At 44.2% G+C, this 20122-nt stretch overlaps 1 protein-coding gene across 2 annotated transcripts in view; it reads right to left on the reverse strand.

The window, feature by feature from the left end:
* Positions 1-804: 804 nt before the first annotated feature.
* Positions 805-20122, reverse strand: part of HIP1 (huntingtin interacting protein 1) — a 129330-nt gene continuing 110012 nt past the window's right edge. For both annotated transcript variants that reach the window (XM_015594665.1, XM_015594666.2), the window contains exons 13-32: positions 20043-20115; positions 19168-19351; positions 18595-18683; positions 18070-18186; positions 17049-17150; positions 16648-16791; positions 16075-16210; positions 14832-14918; positions 14531-14638; positions 14305-14441; positions 10487-10597; positions 9640-9698; positions 9114-9207; positions 7883-7983; positions 7464-7569; positions 6660-6783; positions 6136-6197; positions 3657-3765; positions 2852-2933; positions 805-2546 (exon numbers count right to left, since the gene is read on the reverse strand). In XM_015594665.1, coding sequence (XP_015450151.1) covers positions 2881-2933; positions 3657-3765; positions 6136-6197; positions 6660-6783; positions 7464-7569; positions 7883-7983; positions 9114-9207; positions 9640-9698; positions 10487-10597; positions 14305-14441; positions 14531-14638; positions 14832-14918; positions 16075-16210; positions 16648-16791; positions 17049-17150; positions 18070-18186; positions 18595-18683; positions 19168-19351; positions 20043-20115 — 1996 coding nt within the window. In that variant the 3' untranslated portion in view covers positions 805-2546; positions 2852-2880. The remainder of the gene's footprint in view (positions 2547-2851; positions 2934-3656; positions 3766-6135; positions 6198-6659; positions 6784-7463; positions 7570-7882; positions 7984-9113; positions 9208-9639; positions 9699-10486; positions 10598-14304; positions 14442-14530; positions 14639-14831; positions 14919-16074; positions 16211-16647; positions 16792-17048; positions 17151-18069; positions 18187-18594; positions 18684-19167; positions 19352-20042; positions 20116-20122) is intronic.

The following is a 20122-nucleotide window of genomic DNA, read 5'->3' on the forward strand; positions in this document are numbered from 1 at the left end:
TCAGAACCAGCTCCTCCTTGGTGAGAGGCCAAAGCATGCCAACCTGACCAAATGACATGTACTTGTGACCCCCATGGCACCTGTGTCTGACTCCGCAGCTCAAACACTTTTGAGAAAGGATGCTCTGGACAATGTTTGATTCTTTCAGCCACAGGGCTGGGGACTCATATTTAGGTGGGATCCTAGGGATCAATCTCAGTTACAGTCTAACTTAAACTCCTTGCCCAAATATCAAATAACCCCACAAATGTAGGTCTTTTCTATTTTTTTCCTTATCATGTACACACATATCCTTATTCTAAAGGTATTAGAGCACCGTATCGCAAAATTAAATAACGGATGCAACTGTATTTTAGCCTCTCATTGATCCTAAACTATTGTTTTGTTGCTGTCCTCTATTGCCATGACCCATTTACACTGACCCATGAGACTCCAGTCATTAACGATGCTCAGTGACTAATTTAAAAGGCTGTGAGGTTCATTTTTGGCCTTAGGATGTGATTTCTGTTTTAATCAAGTTATTTCACACCAAGTATCACAAGCTCATTTTTAGAAGAGCCAAGGTAGGAACAATTTGACTTTGGCTAGAGAACGAACTAGCTTCTGAGTGACGACAAAAATAATTATCAGACAGGCATTGCATCGTGAGACTGACTGAGCTTGTGCTCCTGTTTAAGTGCTTTCTTAACTGTTTTATTACTGGCTAAGCCCATGAAGGTTTTAAAGATTACTGTGGCTGCTTTTTAGAGGGAGTGTTATTCAAAGAGTCCTAATCTGGTCCAATATACTAAAAAAAAACCGCTGGTTAAACACAACTGTTTGAATGGCCGAGATTCTAGAAGCAAGGACTAGCTACCTATGGAAATGTTGACCCACACTGAGAACACACTGATCGGATGAATTGGCACAAGTGGGCCGAGGATGCCGCACACCACTCCTTCTGAACCTCAGATGGAAAAATGCTGAGCACAAAGAAGCATTAAACATGAGCGTACTCAGTATCTATTGCTGAGCCCTTTTTAGCCCAGTGTGGAGATCATGTGTCTGAGTCTCACAATCCGAGCTAATGGGAATTTTTTTTGAATGCCCTACTTAGAAAATGCACGGAGACAGAGTTGGGGGAGTGGGGGTGGTGTTTAGGGAGAAGGGGGGATTGATTCACAGTGATCAAACAGGAGTCTCACAACCTGTTATGGCCACATTTAGCAACATTCCTGTGGGACAGGTCCTGGGAACTACTTGTTGGCCACTATCTAAGAGTTGCTACAGATAAGGAAGACATTGTTTGTTCAATATTGAAAGGTCACTTAAATGCTGGGAGGTCCATCTGGAAGTGGAGAAGTACTGTCAGGCTGCCTGTATCTATGAGGCTGTTAATGTGCCCTCCATCCTCATCCTGTCCACAGGGCAACAAGAGCCCGGGATGTGTGGCTGAAAGGGATCAGAGCCATCGGTCCCCTTTTTTGTTTTCCTTGACCTGGACACTCTGAGGAACCCTGCATGCTTCATGATTTAAGCCAGTAACAGATCGGGACGGCATCTTAGCCTTGTTTCTGATTCTTGAAGACTGCTGTATAGGGCAGCAATTCAAGTCTTATAGTCATACCTGAAATCCTAATTGCTCCAAGCATCTTTTTGTAGGCTGCTGCTGCTGCTGCTGCTGCTGCTGCTGCTGCTTAATGGAGGTTAGTAATAAATATTAAGGGTACCAAACCAAGTACAGGGTCCTTTCCTACTGGGAGGAAGTTTGCCTGATTTTTCTGGGTCTGTCTATTAGGTAGAACATGGAACTATCTTCTTCAGATTCAAGTGGACACCAAGGCAGGCAGACATTTGGAGAAAGGAACTGGAAATCCCTCACACGCTCCCTTCTTAGGGCCCTGCCTTGGGGAAGAGGTGTGGCTACTCTCACCAGCTCCACTCAAGCATGTGATAAGGTTTTTTTCAGCCTGGTCACAAGGAGTTCCCAAGAAAGATGTCTTCTGAAAACATGGGCTGTGTCCACCCTCCTTTCCCTCTTTCTGTGGCCCTCTTGCTTGTGAAGGTGGGCAGAAGCTTTCAGCTGGGCTCCAGCTTTTAGGAAGGAAAGGCACTCGCTCCACTTCTGCCTTTGGAGGAAAGCTGTGGCTCAGCAGCTCCGCCCAACCCTGGGGAGTGGCCTTGGCTGCCCTGCACTGGCTCAGCAGGACACTTGGCATGGAGGCTGACCGGGAGCACCAAGGTGAAGCCTGAGCAGCACCATTGCTGTTAACTGCTGTGGTCTGGGGCCCCTGAGAGCTTGGAGCTTCAGAGGTGTTCCCTTTGGGACAGTTGGCTATGTGAGTGAAACTTGAAAAAAGAAAACCAAAAAACCCAACCAACCACCATAAGAAGCAGTGGGAATCCATGGAACTGCCAAAAGAGGGAGAGCATTGCCCTGGCACTGTTAGCCCGGACGCTCTCGCGGTTCTTCTGACTCTGCGCACAGACTCAGGGTAATGTCCTTGTTTGGAATCCACCAGCCCTCTGATGCTCACAAGTTTGTGCAAATGATGAAACTGAAAAGACTGAGAAGAAAACAGAAAAGAAAATGCATAAGATCTTCCCTCTCCAGGCTCTCAGCCACAGCAACTGTAACCCCTTGGACAAGGACACTGAGAGGAAAGTCCTCTCTGTGGGGTGGCCCTGTTCCCCATCCTCTCTGGACATCACAGGTTCCAACACAAAGGGTGTCACCGTGGAGGGAGTCTTTGGAAGGCCATGCAGGTCCTCAGCCCTGGACAGTGGGAGTGGTGTGGCTGCCACTGCGACTCCAAGGGTTTAGTTTCTGGCTGAGGAATAACACACACACAGACAGGCAGCAAAGATTTACACTCTGATGTGTGGGGGGCCGGTGGGCCTCTATTCTTTTTCGGTTACCGCTTCTTGCAGTGCAGGTGAAGATGTTTCTGTTCCTAAAAAACAATAACCATTTATGCTTTATAGCCCTTCATGCATGTACACATTCAGACCACGTTGAGGTCTAATGTATATTATAATCATAACCACCTTGTCCTTAAGTGTCTGGGACTGACTGGAATACATCTGTCATTGGCTTCCAGAGCTAGCCAAGTCCAACGAGAACCAGCAATCTTGGTTGTGATCAAGTTGGCCACGTTGGACGTGTGAAAAAGCAGCACTCACAGAGTCTGAGTAATGAAGAGTCTCTGGGCTGATGGGCAGAACATTACTCCACACCATTTCTAGCTCCTGACCCTTCCTATCTTTTGGCCATTGCTGCCCATAGCTCGCTCTGGACAGTCAGAACCTTGTAATTCACTTGCCCGTTTGCTGGATCTCAACTGACTGCTATTCATCCATTCACTATTCAACTCTAGGCTGGCCAGAGACTAAACTCCTGGCGGGTAAACCAGGCTAACTGGGCTGGAAGGGAATGGCTAATGAGTGACCAGTCCACTGGTCAATGTAAAGATCTTGAAAGGTGATATAAAAATCTTTCAATCACCACAATTTTTCCAGTTTTGGGTTATAGATTATTTAGAACTAAAAATATGCTCTGTGAGTAGAGAGGAGAAGGAAGAAGTCACTGATGGATGGGTTCCTCCTCCTGTTATATTCCAGGGGAAGGCCCTCATTGCCCAGCAGTCCCTTCACTGTGGGTCCTCAGAGAGGCTTACCTTCTTCCCAACCCTCAGCAACACCAGCAAGCTCATAGTGCTTTTTTCGAAGCTCTCCTAGTTTTTGACGTTCTTTCTGCAGTTCATTTTCTAGCTCCAGCACCCTAACCTGTGGGGAAAGTGGAATTCTCTTTTGAGTAGTGATCCGACAACTGTCTTATTTTGACTTAATCCCTCTTCTCCGTGTTCCAGTTCTCATCTTCCATATTATTCATCCTGTTTCCATAGCTTAGCCAGTTCTCAATTACAACCTCATCTCTGCTCTAATTTCTCCATCCTTTCATTCATCCACCTATCCCATCTATATTTTCTCACCGGGACCCTCTACTGGAAATGAATGATGCTTTAGAGCCCAAATGCCTGAATGAGAGTAGGGCTTATCTTATGTTCTTCTGGTAAATCACTAGCTAATGTTTGGTGTATCTGTGTGGTGTGTTCCAATCCAGCTGTAACCTTTCAAACCCTTTTCCTTGGAAGTCCAGGAAGGAACCAAATACATCGGTTCCGGCATCTCCGAGGCATTGGTGCAACTTAGGGTTATTATCCTACAGGCACAATCTCACTAAAGGAAAGACTGGTTCTTGGCTATCTGTACTCCTCATTAATTTTATTAATTCAAAAGTATTTGCTGAGCACCCATCATGTACCCTAGGCTCTGTTGTTGGTGCTGGAGATATGTGGTACACAGACAGACAAGGTCTTTGTAGGGGGAAGAGACAAACTGATGAACAAGAAAAGATCAGATCATGAAATGACACAAAGGGGTGGAATAAAGACTATGTGTAGTCAGAAAAGGCTACTCCCAGGAAGTAACTTTGGAACTGAAACCTAAATGGCTGTAAGAGATCAGCTATTCAGAGAGCTGGGGAACAATATTCCAGGCAGAGGAAATAAACTCTGAGGCAGGAATGAGCTTGAGTGCTGGGAGAACAGAGAGAATCCTGTGTGACTAACAAGTGAGATTGGGAGAAGGTCATGAGATGAAGTTGGAGAAACAGGTAAGAATTGTTTCACCTACGGCCTGCCTATAGGCCGGAGTTTGGAGTTTGGCTATTACTCGAAGTACAAAGAGTAGCCACTGGAAGATTTTAAGCAAGGAAGTGACATGTTGTTTTAAAAATATGTAGAGAATGAACAAATTGTAGAGGGCAAGAGCAGAGATAATACCTAGTTAGGTGATTCCTTTTTTTGTTTTTTAAACTTATTATGTAAAATGTAAAACATATACAGAAGGAAGGAGACTGATACAGTGAACCCCATCTTGTGCCTTTCATCTAGTTTCACCATCTATCAACTCATGGTCAGACTTGTCTCAGCAATACTCTTGCCTGTTCTGCCTACCACCACCACCATCCCAGACCCACCATGGGATTATTTTTGAACACACACATACATTATACTTAAGTTCCTTTTGCAGTAGTAGCTCAGGAGAAACAATGGTTGCTTAGATTAGGTTAGGGAAATGGAAAAAAGTGAGAAGATTAATTAAGGCTGTGACTTGGAGATTTCGAGTTGATAAGACTTGTTCATGGATTGGATATAGAGGGTGAGGGAAAAAAAGGAACCAATGATGACTCTAGGTTTGGGGCTCAGCACTCAGGTGGGTGGTGGTGGTGCCATTTACGGAAATGCAGAAAACCAGGGGAAGGATAAATTTGAGTAAAAGGGAAATCAAAAGACCTGTTTTAGACATATTAAGTTTGAGATCCCTATTGAACATCAAATGGAGATATCAAGTAGGCAGCTGGACAAGTATAGAGCTCAAGGAGAAGATCTAGGCCAGAGAGAAGAGTTTGGTATTTATCAGCATATAGATGGTATTTAAAGTCAACAAGGGACTAGATGAGACCACTAAGCAAGAGAGTGTATATAAAGGAGACTCAAGCCCGAGCTTAATTCTTTTAGTGTTTACACAGAATTCTGGCCATATGATTTTTCCTAAAGATACTGAGTGACCCATCCAGAGACTCAATCTGATTTTACCCTAATACTGATGACCAGTAATTCTAGAAGAAGAATGCCAGGTTTTTTCAGGACCCCACTGATTTCTATTTTGCATGGCATTCTTTTATTGAACAACTGAGAGAAATGGCATTGCCTTTGATAGGTTAACAGTGAATTGATTTTTTAAAAAATAAAGGTTAAACACAAATAATTCATATCAGAAGTTTGAAAAATTATCTATAGTAAGATCATTAAAAACAAGTTTATTGTTGGCTAGGGGATCTTTCATAACATTTAGAGGGACACCAATCCAAGACTAGTGGGCAAGAGTTAAGATTCTGAGCTTTACTACTCACCTCTCTCTACCTCCACTATTTCTTCCAGCATCATTTGCATTCATTCTTGGCCCAAAAGGTATATCTGAGTTCATTTCCCCCCAAGTCTCTCTTTCACTGGCTTCTCGCCATGAGAATAATATTTGGGATTAACGTCATAAGCATTAGAGACTGGCTAGACTTAGAAATGGAGTTCCTACCTGGGAATCCATCTCCTGGCGTTTGATCTGGGTCAGCGTCATGCTTGAGAAGTCCATGGTGTCTGCAAAGAGAGAAAAGAAGTCTTGTCAGATAATATCCCTAGAAGACTCTCATGTGAGAGGTGGCTGATGCCACCGCTCTGCTGAAATGCTTGGTTTGCTATTTATCAACACATGCATACACATAAATGAGGGGTGGAGACGAAGGAAGATTCAGTGACAAGGTAACCAGGATCAGAACTTCCACCCCTCCACCCCATGGACAACTGGGCCTGCAGAGGCATTTCTTTGGATTCAGAGAAATAGCTAAATGAAATATATGCCTAAAGGTATGTCACTATAGTGATATATAAATAGCACGTTTATGTGGTGTCCCTTTTTATGAAAGAATGAGTATGAACATAAAAAGATGAAAAATAAGAAAGAATTTGGAGACAGAACAGTGGGAAATTGGGATCACAGAGAAGAATGTAAAGAACAGCTAAATAGGTTGGATAAGAAAAATATTGCTTCTGAAAGGCTACCTGTCTCCTCAATCTGTGATTTTCCAGAAATGGTTGAGGCCACAACAGCGGCAGTGGCCTGGTTCACCCCGCGAGAGGCCTGCTGCAGCTGGGCCAGGTTCGGGCTGTCCTTATTAGCTTTCACCTGCCAAGACCAAGCAGATTTAGGTTCATACAACATAGAGAGGGGTCAAAGACTGAGTCAAAGAGTTGGTCTGGTAGTTCTTGACAAATATATGTGATCTCCTGTAGTCACCAATGAACTTCTCAAAAATCGTTGCCTGTGCGGTCAACTCCTAGCATATCTGTGATATAAAAAATTATTCCTGGCTTATTTGCTTGGTGGTCAAACTCTAGCTTTATCAGTTATTTTGATGAAGTGCTCCAGTTATAAAAACCAATTTGGGACAACAATAAATAAGGATGATAAGAGAACACTCCTCGGGGTATCATAAGGTCAATGGTTCAAATTTGCAGACTCTTGAAGAAAGGCAGACACTGGCTGTATCCTCATTTGAGTTCTGGAATGCCGTGATTGCTAATCAGAGGTCGGCACAGCTTGGCCCTCAAAGGCCACTTGTAACAAAAGTGAGGAGAGCCAAGAGGGGTGCATATGGCAAGCTGAATAGAGGGCTTCCTTGCTGACAGATGAAAGGCTCTGAGAGGAGGGTGGTATGGGACCCCTGAGAGGCACAATTTTAATTTGGAACCTGACTCACCTGGACCCTGGATAAATCATCTGTTCTTGGGGTCAGCTTTATCGACTAAGTATCTCTAAACTAGCCAGGCCTTATAGTGTCACAGGGAATCCAACATGGGTCCTACCTTGGATGCAGCTACAAGCTGGGCTGTGCTAGCAGCAATTTCATGGGAACAAACCATTAGCTCTTCAAACTTCCCTCTGCCTTGTACCACCAGATCGGCTGCATCACTGACAGTCAAGAAAGGGCAAGATGGATTATGTCACTGTTGCACTGTTGCAGTCACAGCTGCAACCCCTTATGATCCCACCTCTAGACCACCCCCATCACCCTGGCAGCCAGGGAGCACAGCCTGCATGCCCCGCCCCTGAGCTGCCCCGAGAGACTTGGGCTCCTTTTTAAATTTTTCGTCTTATTGACTTCCTTATCAACCGTGCATTTCCAGGGGGAAGATTTTTTTTTTTTTTTTTGCCTTCGTTATTCTCTGGGGTGATCAACGGAATTGGGGAGGGGTGAGGAGCCTTGGGACCGACAGATACTTACACCATGACCGTGGCTCCCCAGCCCACAGCTTTGGAGGCTGAGATGAGTCCTTCTGTCCATCGAGAATTCTTAGCATAAAACTCTTTAGGGGATGTTGTGCCCTAAGGAAGTGAGAAATAATAATAGCTACCTTTTATTTAGTGACTATTATTTGCCAGGTACTTTTATATATATTAGTTTTATATACATAGTTTTCACAGTAATTCTTGAGAGGCAAGCATTATTACTCCCATTTTACAGATAAGAAAACTAAGATTCTGAGAGGCAAAAACACTTTCCCAAGGTCATGCAGGAAAGAAATGAAAGTTTATTTAGGCTTTTCTGACTCTAAAACTCATAGCATTACTATTATATTTCTATATCGTATATATACATATATTTTATATGTATTTATGAATAACATGATTTCAGGGGAGTCTAGCTGTTCTTTGTGATTTGCCAAAAGAGTACACAGTTAATTTTTAAAAATTATTTTTACTTGCATTTAAAAAAAATGCATTTATGCTTTGGAAGTGTCTGACAGTCTGAGAATCTGCAGAAACTCTGTGCTCAGTCCCTCTGTTTTGGGAACCAAAAAACATCACCTCTCAGACTGACAAAAAGCACCAAAGCAGATATGGCTTTGTTCTTTATATGATTGTTTCCAGGCTCATAAACCCTCCCTGGACCTTTGTCTCTTGAGCTGCAGCTGCATCAGGGATGTGAGAAAAAACAAGATGGCAATAACACTAGCAAAGGAGTGAGAAAATCAAAGTGATATGTCAACATAAGACTGAGGCAGAGTCTGTCTCTGAATCACTGTGAGTTGACCGCTTTTGGAAAGAGACATGGCAGAGCCCACTGTGAAAAGTCAGCACTAGGTTTGCTCTTGCGAGTGGCTCAGTTTTCAAAAGCTCTCACTTCTTCCTCCAAAGGCCCAGACTTGCAACGCACACTGGGTTTCCACAGCAGGTTCCAACAATGTCTGCCCAGGGTTAATAAGCCTGGAGCTAAAAGCTCTGGCTTGACACTCTCTGAGGAACTGGCGGCATTCCATCTTTCTCCCATGGCATCTGCTGACATCCACAGGGGTGGCAGCTGCACCCTCAGATGGACACGCAGGGTGAGATGGCAGCATACATAGATTTCACTGAATGTGGTTGAGCATATCGGTAGGCTTAGTCTCTCAGTGAGCTAGGAATCTGTAACTGATGTCTGTTCTCCCTTTCCATGGGCCCTCGCCCACACTTACCCGGCCACTCTCTACTATCTCTCTCTGAAGGTCCTTTGAAGCCACAATCAGGACCTGAATAGCTTGCATTAGGCTGGTACATGAACCAAGAATCCTAAAAAAATAAATAAATAAATACATACATACATACGTAAATAAAATTTAAAAAAATGTGATGGACACAGACCAGAAGAGACCAACACCACTGAAGAAGACGGTTCTCTTTTTCATTCCTAAACACAGGCAAACTCGAAATGGGAAAGAAGGCAGGGAATGCTCTGGGGGTGAAGCCCCAAAGGAAAGAGAGGTAAATGCGAAGACTTGATTGTGGATCTTATTCATAAGGAATGGCTAAGTGAGGGTTCTTGGGAGTTTCGTTTCCCCTATAATACAACAGCAATACTATTATCATCATTAATACTGTTATTGATAATTACATAGACTCAACCTTTCCTTATGGCTATAATGTTCTATTCTAATTAGTATAATGTAATGCAGGAAAGACTGATCCTGATTGCCTCGGTGGTACCAGGCTGCTCAGACTGACCTTTCATTCACTTCCAGTTTGACTCCCGTGTCTCCTGCTCGGGATTTGCTGAGCATCTCCTGTTAAAAAGAAGCAGGGTTTCTAAAAATGCCATGAACTACTGGTGCCCTACTATACTTTGGGTCCAATAGAAGAGCCCATCCATGTCCTTGTGAAAATTGGGAAAAGAATCCAGTCTTCTGATCTATTCAGTGGGAGGCAGCTACAGCAGGCTGGCACTACTGTCCATGAGTATCTTGATATTCTGGCACCCAGGCTGATGTGCACGGAACTCTTGAGAGGTATGGCACCATGCCAATAGGAGAAGCTCCTACCAGGTTCTAGAGGATGGTACTCACACCAAGGAGGCCTGAGTCTTCCACCAAAGGAGCAATATGTTACCTTTCCAATGGTGCCCTCCCAGCTTTCCCCTGAGACAAGAGTTATCATTGATTTACTGAGTGCCTGGCACTAAGAGACATGTGTATTATTTCATTTAAGTTTTGTCAACATCCCTCTGAGGTAGGTACTTTTATTATCACCATTAAATAGAAATAGAATCTGAATGTTAGTGAGGTTAATGTAACTTATCAGAAGTCGTACAATTAGTAAGTGGTCAATCAATCTGGAACTAGAATGCCGGATAGCCTGACACCAAAGTATGTGATCCTTGAGGAAACTGCTCACCTCTTCTTGGTGAGTACTTTCTCATTTTCTATCCCCCAGAGACTCTGGTGAGTGTGGATTTTGGTTTATTTTTATAAGGGGCCTCTGACGCCTTAATGAACAACTAAGACACATCTAATAGGAAATGTTGCCAAAGGGTAGCTGATAGAGCATCACTTTAGATCTTCAGACACTTCCATACCTCTATTCTGGCCGTAGCTGTTTCAATGGCAGCTGAAGTGGCAGCCATCTCCTTGTCCACCAGATCCCCTAACTCCTCCTGTTTGATGTCTAGGCCTCTGGGCAGGAGCTCCTGTGAACAGCATCACAAAGGCTGAAATGACCCTTTGACCTCCTCTCCATACTCCTGTGGCAGATCTGTAACCCTCACACAATGGCAGAAGGTAGGAGGGCCCCGCCATGTAACACAGTTCTGCAAGCCATGGAGGGATGTCCCTCATAGGCCTTGTCTGGAACTCTCTGCGATGTGAACTCTGGAACCTCATGCTCCACCCACTCTACCCTCACTCAGAACCCACCTCCTTCCAAGAAGGCCATCTCTGCTTGAGCCCACAAGGCCATTTAGTTGCAGCTGCTTGAACCCTAACCCTACAGCTGCAGTGTTGACTGTATCTGTGCTCGGGATATCTTTTAAAAACCTCTTCAAATGTAGATAATGGTTTCAAACCAAGCAGTCTTCCCTTTATTTAACTTTGCTCCCATCCCACAGCAATCACATGAGACAGTTACTACTCCTGCTGTACAGATGGGAAGCCAGGGCTCAGAGAAGTCAAATGTCTTGGCCACAGTTACACTGCTAAGAAATGGTGGAGCAAGGATTGGACTCAGGTCTGACAGCCCATGATTTTTAAAAATGTTACATGTTGTACATACAAGCATATAAAATAGATACGAATGGTTTAAAGAATAAAAACAATGACCCATGTTATTTACCACCCAACTTAGTAGCTTAAACCTTAGCAGTACATTTGAAATCTTTGCAATCTCTTTTGTATCCTTCCCTGATTCCATCTCCCATCCTTCTTACTTCCCACACCAAGATAAACACAAAATTCCGGAGAATGCTTACAATGTCTTTATAGGATTCAGGAGAATGCTTACAGTGTCTTTACAGGATTCAGGAGAATGCTTACAGTGTCTTTCTTTCTTTCTTTTTTTTTTTTTAAATTCCTTATGAATGCATCCTTAAACAATACTATGTTATATTTGCATGTTTTGGTCTTTATTGAAAAGAATCATACTGTATATATTTTTTGATGACTTGCTTTTTCACTTTGCATTCTGTGTGTGAGATTAATCCTATAATCTAGTAATTCAAATCCTAGGTATATACATTAGAGAAATTATTGCACATATACATCAGGAGATGATTGCAGTGGCACATTTATAATAGCCCCAAACTGGAATGACCCAAATGTCCATCAACAAGAGAATACATATATAAATTAAGCAATATTTACACAATAGAGCAGTGAAAGTAAATATATCCACATGAATAAACCTCACGCTCAATGATGGAAAAAGTGAGTCACAGAAAAGTCTTTAACACATAGAACTAACAATATTTTACATGGGGGTGTGAGCGGAGAACACAGTCCTTCTATTATCTTACTCTGGAACTCTGATTAAACATTTGATATGTAACATCTATATTGCAACTTACAAAATCTGTGCCATACTGTGGGTAATTCCTTTAATTTTATCATCTAATTCACTAATTCTTGGTTCTGCTTTGTTTTAACCTGCAGTTGAATCTGTATGTTTTAATGTTATTACTTCCTTTTCTTTTTTTTTTTAGGTGACGCAACCCTTGGTTGATCTCACAGATTGCAAGGACCTTGTCATCTTACAATCCCTTATTTTTTATTTTTTACATCTACAGCATCTGGTCTTCCTAGGTGGTCTCCCATCCAAGTACTAAACAGGCCCGACCTTGCTTGGCTTCCGAGATAAAGTTATTACTTTCAATGATTATATTTTTCACTTCTAGAAGTTCTGTGGTTCTTTTTCAAATATATCTGGTTACTTTTGAAAATATCTTGTTCCTTTGTCACACTTTTAATACCTTTTAAAAGTTCTTAAACATGTCAAACATGTTTATTGTGAACTTATATTCCTTGGGACTTTATCTATAAAACTTCTTTGAGGTTAAGATTCAAAGTATATTCCTTCAGAGAAAATTGGGATCTGCTTCTGCCAGGTACCTAGGCCTCTAACCACCTGAATGCTTTAAGCTTAATTTTCTGTTTGGGGCTTTTTAGGCCACACAGGTAGTATGAGATTTAAAACCTAACTCATGGATAGGTGGCTTGTGGTTAGAAATTCTTAAGGCAGCTGTGTTTCCTGTCTCAACTTTTCAAGGCTGATATAAGATCTCCCTTGAAGGGCAGGCCTTTTCCCCATTGACTCAGGTGTGACCCTTTGGACTTCCTTTTTCCAATCTTTTATCTTACTTGGACCTGGGTTTTGTTTCTTATTCTCCTCTGTATGTGTGGCCTATTAAAATCCAAGCTCTAGACCACCAGAAATAGACAAACACTCACTCTGGTCTTCTTTCGGTTTCTGATTCTGAGAATCTCCTTAGTTCAGATTCAATTAAAAATTCTTTTTTTTTCAGATTTTATTCAGCATTTTCCATGTCTTGTTCTGGAAGGAATCTCTAAACATTTGGTCAGCCCTATTGCCAGGAAGAAAACCTGCCCATGATCTTTCTATAACATGTTGCTTTGCTTTAATTTTTTATCTCTTCATGGTGTCCTACATGCTTTGCATGTACATACTGAGTTCTCAATTCTGAACTATGCTGGGGAAGATGCTCCATCTCCAATAGAAGGCAGACTGTAGTAATGCTGCCTAGGCTACCAGAACCAATTTAATACCAAAACATCACCGTGATTATGATCCATTGAATGAGAGGTTGACAATTCACCACTATCCATAATCTTCCTTTATCCACATTCAAGGTTCTCCACCTCATTGCCCATCTCTCCCCAGTATGAGCCTTCCTCCCCCATCCAATCCATCTTTTTATCTGTTTTGCTTTCTCAGTGTGCATATTCAATTAATTAAACATTTGCTGGGTGTTAATCACTTGCCAGATATTACACCCGGGACCAAGGATACAATGAAGAAGGTATAAGCTCTACCTTTGAAGACTCATTGTGCGGGAAATGGACAAGTAAGCAGGCACATTACAGTGCTGGCCACCAACTATATGGTAAAGCGAGTGGGTGAGAGAGGCCTAGAAAAGTGAATAAGAGCAGATTGTGAAGGTCTTTGCAAGTCACGTTACATAATAGGATTTTTGTTATCAAACAAGAGGGATCATAATCAGATCTGTTTTCGGAAGAAAACAGAGGAAAAAGAGGCCAGAGGTAGAGAAATTAATGAGAAGGTTGTTCTAAGAGTTCAAATGAGAGATGTTGAGGATCTGACCTCTGGCCCGTATCTCCTTCTTCCCTGAACCTATTACTACACATTTTAGGAATTAATTAAATGCTGCCTTGTACTGTATTCTTAAAATAGATCTCTATTACAGTGCTCATCACACTGTATAGAAATGGTTGCTTTATTTTTCTTTCCTTTAGAGACCATTTCTTATCTGTCCCTATATAACTACACCTAGCACAATTTCTGGTATATAGGACATATTCACTATATCTTTATTGAACGAATAAATATATTATTCTCCATTTTAGGTGTTACCTGCCCAACCACATAAAAATCCTTGAAAACAGGGAAACTGTGTCTATTCTTTGATATTGCCTAGCAGAATGACAACCACACAGTAGATTCTCAATAGCCAATAGCCAATGAATTAAATGTAACTGGAAAGTTGTTCAGGGGAGTGGGGGTCAGATTTTTCAGTTCTCCCACTTTCTAGAATCAAGTTTAGAGTGCAGAAAGAACTGGCTTAGAACATCATTGATTCCCTGGCAACCACTAGCACTCGCAACCAAGAACAGTAATAACTTTCCTCAATGATAACACTGATAATACCTCGCTAATGGCTGTGATCTTGCTGAGGCAGCTCCTCATGGCTGTGCTGTTGACATTCTCAAGAGTTCCTTCCTCCTCCAGCAAAGTCAGATACATGAGGGCTTCCTTGCCAAACTGCTTACAGGCCTCGGTCAGTGCTGGGGTTGCAAGGCAAGAGAGATTTTTAAAGGCCCTCCGCTCCCTCTGCTTTCCTGAAGGGTCCCCCCACCCCCACCCCGTTACTCACCATCAGCAGGCTCCGGTGGGGCTCTAAGGCAGGTGGTGCTACCTTGAACAATAGTGTCACTGGTCAAGTGTGCAAGGAGGGTTACTGAGCGCAGAAGCCCACTGATATCTGCCAAGAGTTTAAAGGAAAGTTTTTTGGTCCTGCTTGAGGGAGTATCACTTTCATACCTCCTCCCTCCAGGCATTACGAGTGGTACAAATTCCTTTCTTGGTGCACAGGAATCTGTCATTTCCACATTCAAGCACTTCTGAACCCTGCCTAGCCGTCACTGGCGACACACCCTATCCTTTGCTTTTCTTACCTTCTGGGCAGGCCAGATACCGGCTCCAGCATTTTTCTAGTTGCTCAATGCAGTTGGAAACAGACTTGACCGTGGAGAGAAGGTGATCTGTGAGAGGAAAGACAGAGCAAAGTCAAAGCCAGAGTTGTCATAGCTCGCTTCATCCCTGTTAGTTAAGCCACTTGATGGATGAGCCTACTTAGTGAGTGGCCCCAGCCCTGCAAGAGCTGCCTTAAGATAGGGGAAAGGAGGAAAGAGCATTGGTTACCCAGATATGTGATTCTCTTTTTGTAGCTTCAAAGCAGTGCTTCTGAGTCTATCTGGTCCTTCTCAGAAGCCACCCACAGCGGCCCCATTTTCTGGCATTCCTTAGTACATCAGGTACCCAGTGTGCTCGTTCATTTGTAACTGTTGTATTCCCTTACAAAAACACAACAGGTTCCCTTACAGATTCCTTACAGGTTCCCCGCTGAAAAAGATATAGTTTTTACTACATACATCGCCACACTGAGACTTTTCTATCTGATAATAAAAATTAACTGTCAGCTGTTTCTTCCTGTCTGCCTTGTCCTTCAATTGAGCCTCGTTACTTTGCCAAGGTGTCTCCTCTGCTTGAGAATGAACTGTAATGAGATCTGATCATTGCTACATCTGTGACTTCACAAATCCTAGGCCTGGATGATCTCCCACGTACTGTGCACAAAAGCTCCCTCCTCTCATCTAGAGAGCTGCTCTGACTTGGATCGCTGCTCTACTCACATGCCCTTGGGATTCTGGTATGTGCCAAGTTGGTCCCTGTTCATACCTGTGACTATGCGGGGATTTTTATTATTTCTGCCCCTCCATGCTATATGCCGCCTCCCCATCTAGACTTGAAGCTCATGAGCAACTAACTATCCCTTGATTCAGACCACATTTTTCTCCTTAGAGAGACACAGGACTATCTGTTCCTCTTCTTACTGGCCTTTAGAATTGGTATCAAGGCTCTGCTCCCAGTGGGCACTTCATCAGTATGATCCATGACTAAAGCAGTAGTTATCACACCTGGGGGCTTTAGAAAATATTACTGCCCAGGTCCTATGCCAAAGAACTTCCAATTGAACTTCCAATTGAACTGATCTCTCGGTGGGGCCCAGGCTTCCCAGGTGATTCTGACATGCAGCTGGGCTGAGAACCCCTGAGCTCAGTGTCCCATGGGGTTTAATGCCAACAGGTAGCATCAAGCTATATGGATTTGGCACCTGCAAGCTGGGAAGAAGAGTACCTGCAGATCCAGCACAGCTGATGAGAGTGGGCTCCTCAAACTGCCTCAGGGCCTCTTGTATCACCTGCTCCGCAGCCTTCCTCGACTCTACCAGAAGCATTTTTCGTTGGTCCTTTGCGAGCTGGCACGCAGATTCCTAGAAATGGTCCAGGGAGATGAGAGTCTGCCACAGACTCCACAGCAGCCTTTAAGCAGAATCCACAAAAAAACCTGTGAAAGAGCGTGTATGCCTGGCATCTTAGCTCAAGTTGTTGTTTTGTTCACAGATGTGTGCCACTGAGCACAGGAGGCTGTGGGGATGAACCACCACAACTCATTCTCCAACCTTAGGGAGAGAAAGTTAAGTGCAGCCCTTTTTCATATGAAAAAGAGAAAGCTTTGCTTTCCCTTATCTGCTGTGTGTGTGACTCAAGACATGCTGGCATTAGGAGCTGTGCTACAGAATGCCTTCATAATCAGACTGGAGGCCCCAAACCCCTTTCATAGGCCCTGGCCTCCATGAATACACCACTGAGGCCCAGGAGTAGGAGGTCAGAGAGACTTGGTCAGCCCAAGTGGGTGTCTGTTACTTGCCTGTGTGCTAGACAGTTTGAGCTGGGTGGATTCCAGCTGTTCCTGAAGAGCAGAGAATTCTTCCTCCCGCCGAGCCATGGCATTCACTAAGCTGCCCCGTTCTTTCTCCAGGTTGGCAATCTGGGTTGCCCATTTTACTTCTGCCTGCAATGACGACCGTTGAAAACAGGGAGTTGCTGGGAGGAATTAAACTGTCCCCTTCCCAGAGGTCCAAACCCACCACAAGGAACAGAAAGAAGGTGATAACTTCTTTAACTTCCCATTTTCATTCCTGAGTACATACTGATTACAGATGGGACCAGGTTGGCTATATGCTGGATGATGACAGAGGCTCGGTGACAGCAATATGAAAGCCAGAGGGGAGAAGAATAAGGAAGGGAAAGAAAGGAGATGGTGCTCACCAAGGCAGAAGTTTCTAGGCTGCCTTGGACAATCTGGAGTTCCTGTTTGCTGGTGGCAAGTTCTTGCTTCAAGTTCTCTAGTACTTCCGTCTGTTCTTGAGTCTGAAAAAGAAAAACAGGTGCACCCTGATCTGGTTGATGGTTACAAGGGATAAACATGTAAAAAAATCCCCAAGCTATCAATGCGATGTGTACTCTTTTGTATGCAAGTTTTACCTCAGCCAAAAGGTGGCCAGAGGAGGAGGTTAAGAACTCAGAGAGTACCAGAAATTTTTCTTCTGGGTAAGTGGAATGTCAAGGGGGAAATTTTAGGAACATTTCCTGAATGTTACACTTAAGCTCAATACTCATTAAAGTAGAACTGGATCTTTAATTCAGGCATCCCAACACCTGGTACACTGCTGCGTCTCACCATCTAGAAACAACTCCTCTTCTTTGATTTCTTTTCTAAATGGTTTTTCAAAGGGTGGGCTGTGACCCATTAGTACAAACTCACAAGCAAAAGAATAACCAAATGTCTTCACATGGTAAGGTTAAGTACTGCCCTGTGAAACTTATTTCCATTAGACAGATGTATTTTTTTCTCTGGGTCACAGAAAGTGTGAAAGCTGCTACTCCAAGTGTAAAGGCATTCAGTTTTATCCATTGACATCTCTTACTCCAACCTGACCTGCTTGCTAACGCCACCCCAAGTCATGGGTGTTCCCCTGGCTGCAAATCCTTATAAACAACTGGTCCTCTCTCTGATATCCATGTGCTTTCACTTCTTCATACTCTCAAGACTCGCCCCAGGAAAGCCTTTGCTGATGAACCTCACTCGGCCTGGGTCTCTGCATCACTTTTAACCCTTTATGCATTGGTAACCGTGTCCTGTTCTATATGGCCTCTCATAGCACCCTCACAGGGCTCCAACACACAGAGCTGCCCGTGAAGCAGAAGACAAGGTCTTTCAATCAAGGCCCGCCTCCAACTTGGAGAGATCGCTCAGTCTTTTTCCCCCATATGGCTCCCTTCCGCTCACCTTCCGCTGGGCCTGCTCACTTATGCGCTGGAAGGAATCCTCTAGCTCTCTTTTCTCTTGTTCCAAATCCACCTGGGCTTGTCTGGCCACAGATACTTGTTTGGTTATCTCTGCATTCTGTAAGAGAAGAAAAGTGTCTTGAAGTGGCTTATCTCAGGCTTAAAGGACATCTTCCTTCTAGAACAAATGACAGCATTTAGACCGTGAGTGCCCTAGAGTCGGATACAGAAATCATTTTCCTACCCAGAGGGAAACCAGAAGAAGGCTGTCATCTGTAGACACGTGACTCTCAAGCATTTACAAAAATAATAAAGATGGGAGATAATGCAAGTGGAGCTGGCGTTGAAGGTGGAGCTCAAAATATAGGAAGCAAGAGAGCCTGAAAAGCTGAGGTTCCCAAGAAATGGAGCTGACCCACTAGAGACTGGAGGAGGCAATGGACCTGGAGAAGCCACGAGGCCTGAGCTGCTCTCCCCCGTGTGGTGTGGGGCCTGAGCATGACGAGAGAGAGGTCAAGGGACCTACCTTCCGCAGCAGGTCAGCATGGTTCTGTACCAGCTCACTGTACTTCTCCTTCAGCTTGCTGTACCGCTGCTCATTGGCCTGCGCTTTCCCTGTATGATCAAGGACCAAGGTGAGGAGTCTACCTGGCTGGGACCCGCTACCCCTCATCCCATAAGCCAGAGCCCCTAGAAAACCCTCCTTTCTTCCTCAAAAATCCTACTTAAACTCCTTGGGGAAGTTTCTTTAAAAAGAATTTACTTGACTTAAATCACTGAAGTGATTCATGCCTCCTGAGCATTTTTACACACACAGCATTTAGTCAAATTATTTCTTGGGCTCTCTCTCTTTCAGTGGTGATCCACTCCCCCAGAGCAGGCGACCCTCATCACCTCTGAGGCCCATCACCGTGTTCTTAGCAGCGCCTCACACGGGTGCTCTGCCTGCTGGACTCCCAGCTGCCCACAGGCTGGTGACAAGAGCTTGCATTCCTGAGAGCTCCTCTAGACAGATGCGAGGTTGAGGCTCTGCCACCCAGCCTCCTCCTTCCTCCTGATCTCCCTGACCCCCACCCTCACACCCCCCACAACCTCTCACTTTCTATCTCTGTCAGGCTCCGCTGTGCCTTCTCCGTGTCCTCTCGCTTCTTCTTCAGCTCATCCAATTCTGCCCGAAGGAACTCACTGTCATCGGCTGCCTGCTGCTGCAGGTGCCGCTGCTCAGCCAGCTCGGCCTCCAGCTCGCTGATGTGGCCCTTCAGCTGCAGCACGGCTGGCTGGCTCTGCAGGAGAGATTTAGGTAAAGCAGCTGATGACCGTACTGCCAGGGTCGGGGGTGCTGGGCGGAGAAGCAGGTATTAATATGTTTCCAGCACAGACCAAATAAACACTTAGGTTTTCCTAACAAGGCCACTCCTGCAGCCTCATGAGAGTTAAGCCTTCTGGTCATTATAACACCCAGCCAGCAACAATAGGGGATGATGGCAGGAATGTTCTAGTCCTGTCAGAATGACCTGGGAGCAGCGATGAACTAGCTGGAATCTGAAAGGGGAGGATGTTCGCCTGTCCCAGTGAGTAAAGCTTCTGACCAGGCCTGCGTTTGAGGGGCAGGAATATTTATAGCACCATACGCTGCAAACAGCCATCAGAACTACAAATCAAACCTCCTTACTGCCATGTGAGAATGGGTCTTTCTCATCACAGCTTCAAGCCAATTGGTGATCGTGGTTATCTCCGAGGGACATTATCACAGGGACACGGGAGCTTGGCCTCAGTGCTATTCTCAAAGCAACTACAATGGAAATGCACTACAATCGAGACCACGGGAAGACCAGGTCCCTCTGGCTTTGGCATTTCTACTAATTAACTCCCCTTAATATGTTGTCCAATAAGTATCTCTGTGAAGCAAATTTAATATTATAATCTGTCCTGTTATGGTAAAGCCCAGAAAAGCCGATCAGAGCCCGCTCATACCTCAGTCTTCATGTTGTCCAGCTGTGCCTTCAGCCCACTGATCTCTTGGTATAATTGATCAATTAAGTGATCCCTGGGAA

Source organism: Pteropus alecto, unplaced genomic scaffold (genome assembly GCF_000325575.1).
Source record: "Pteropus alecto unplaced genomic scaffold, ASM32557v1 scaffold68, whole genome shotgun sequence".
In the NCBI taxonomy this organism is placed as follows: domain Eukaryota; kingdom Metazoa; phylum Chordata; class Mammalia; order Chiroptera; family Pteropodidae; genus Pteropus; species Pteropus alecto.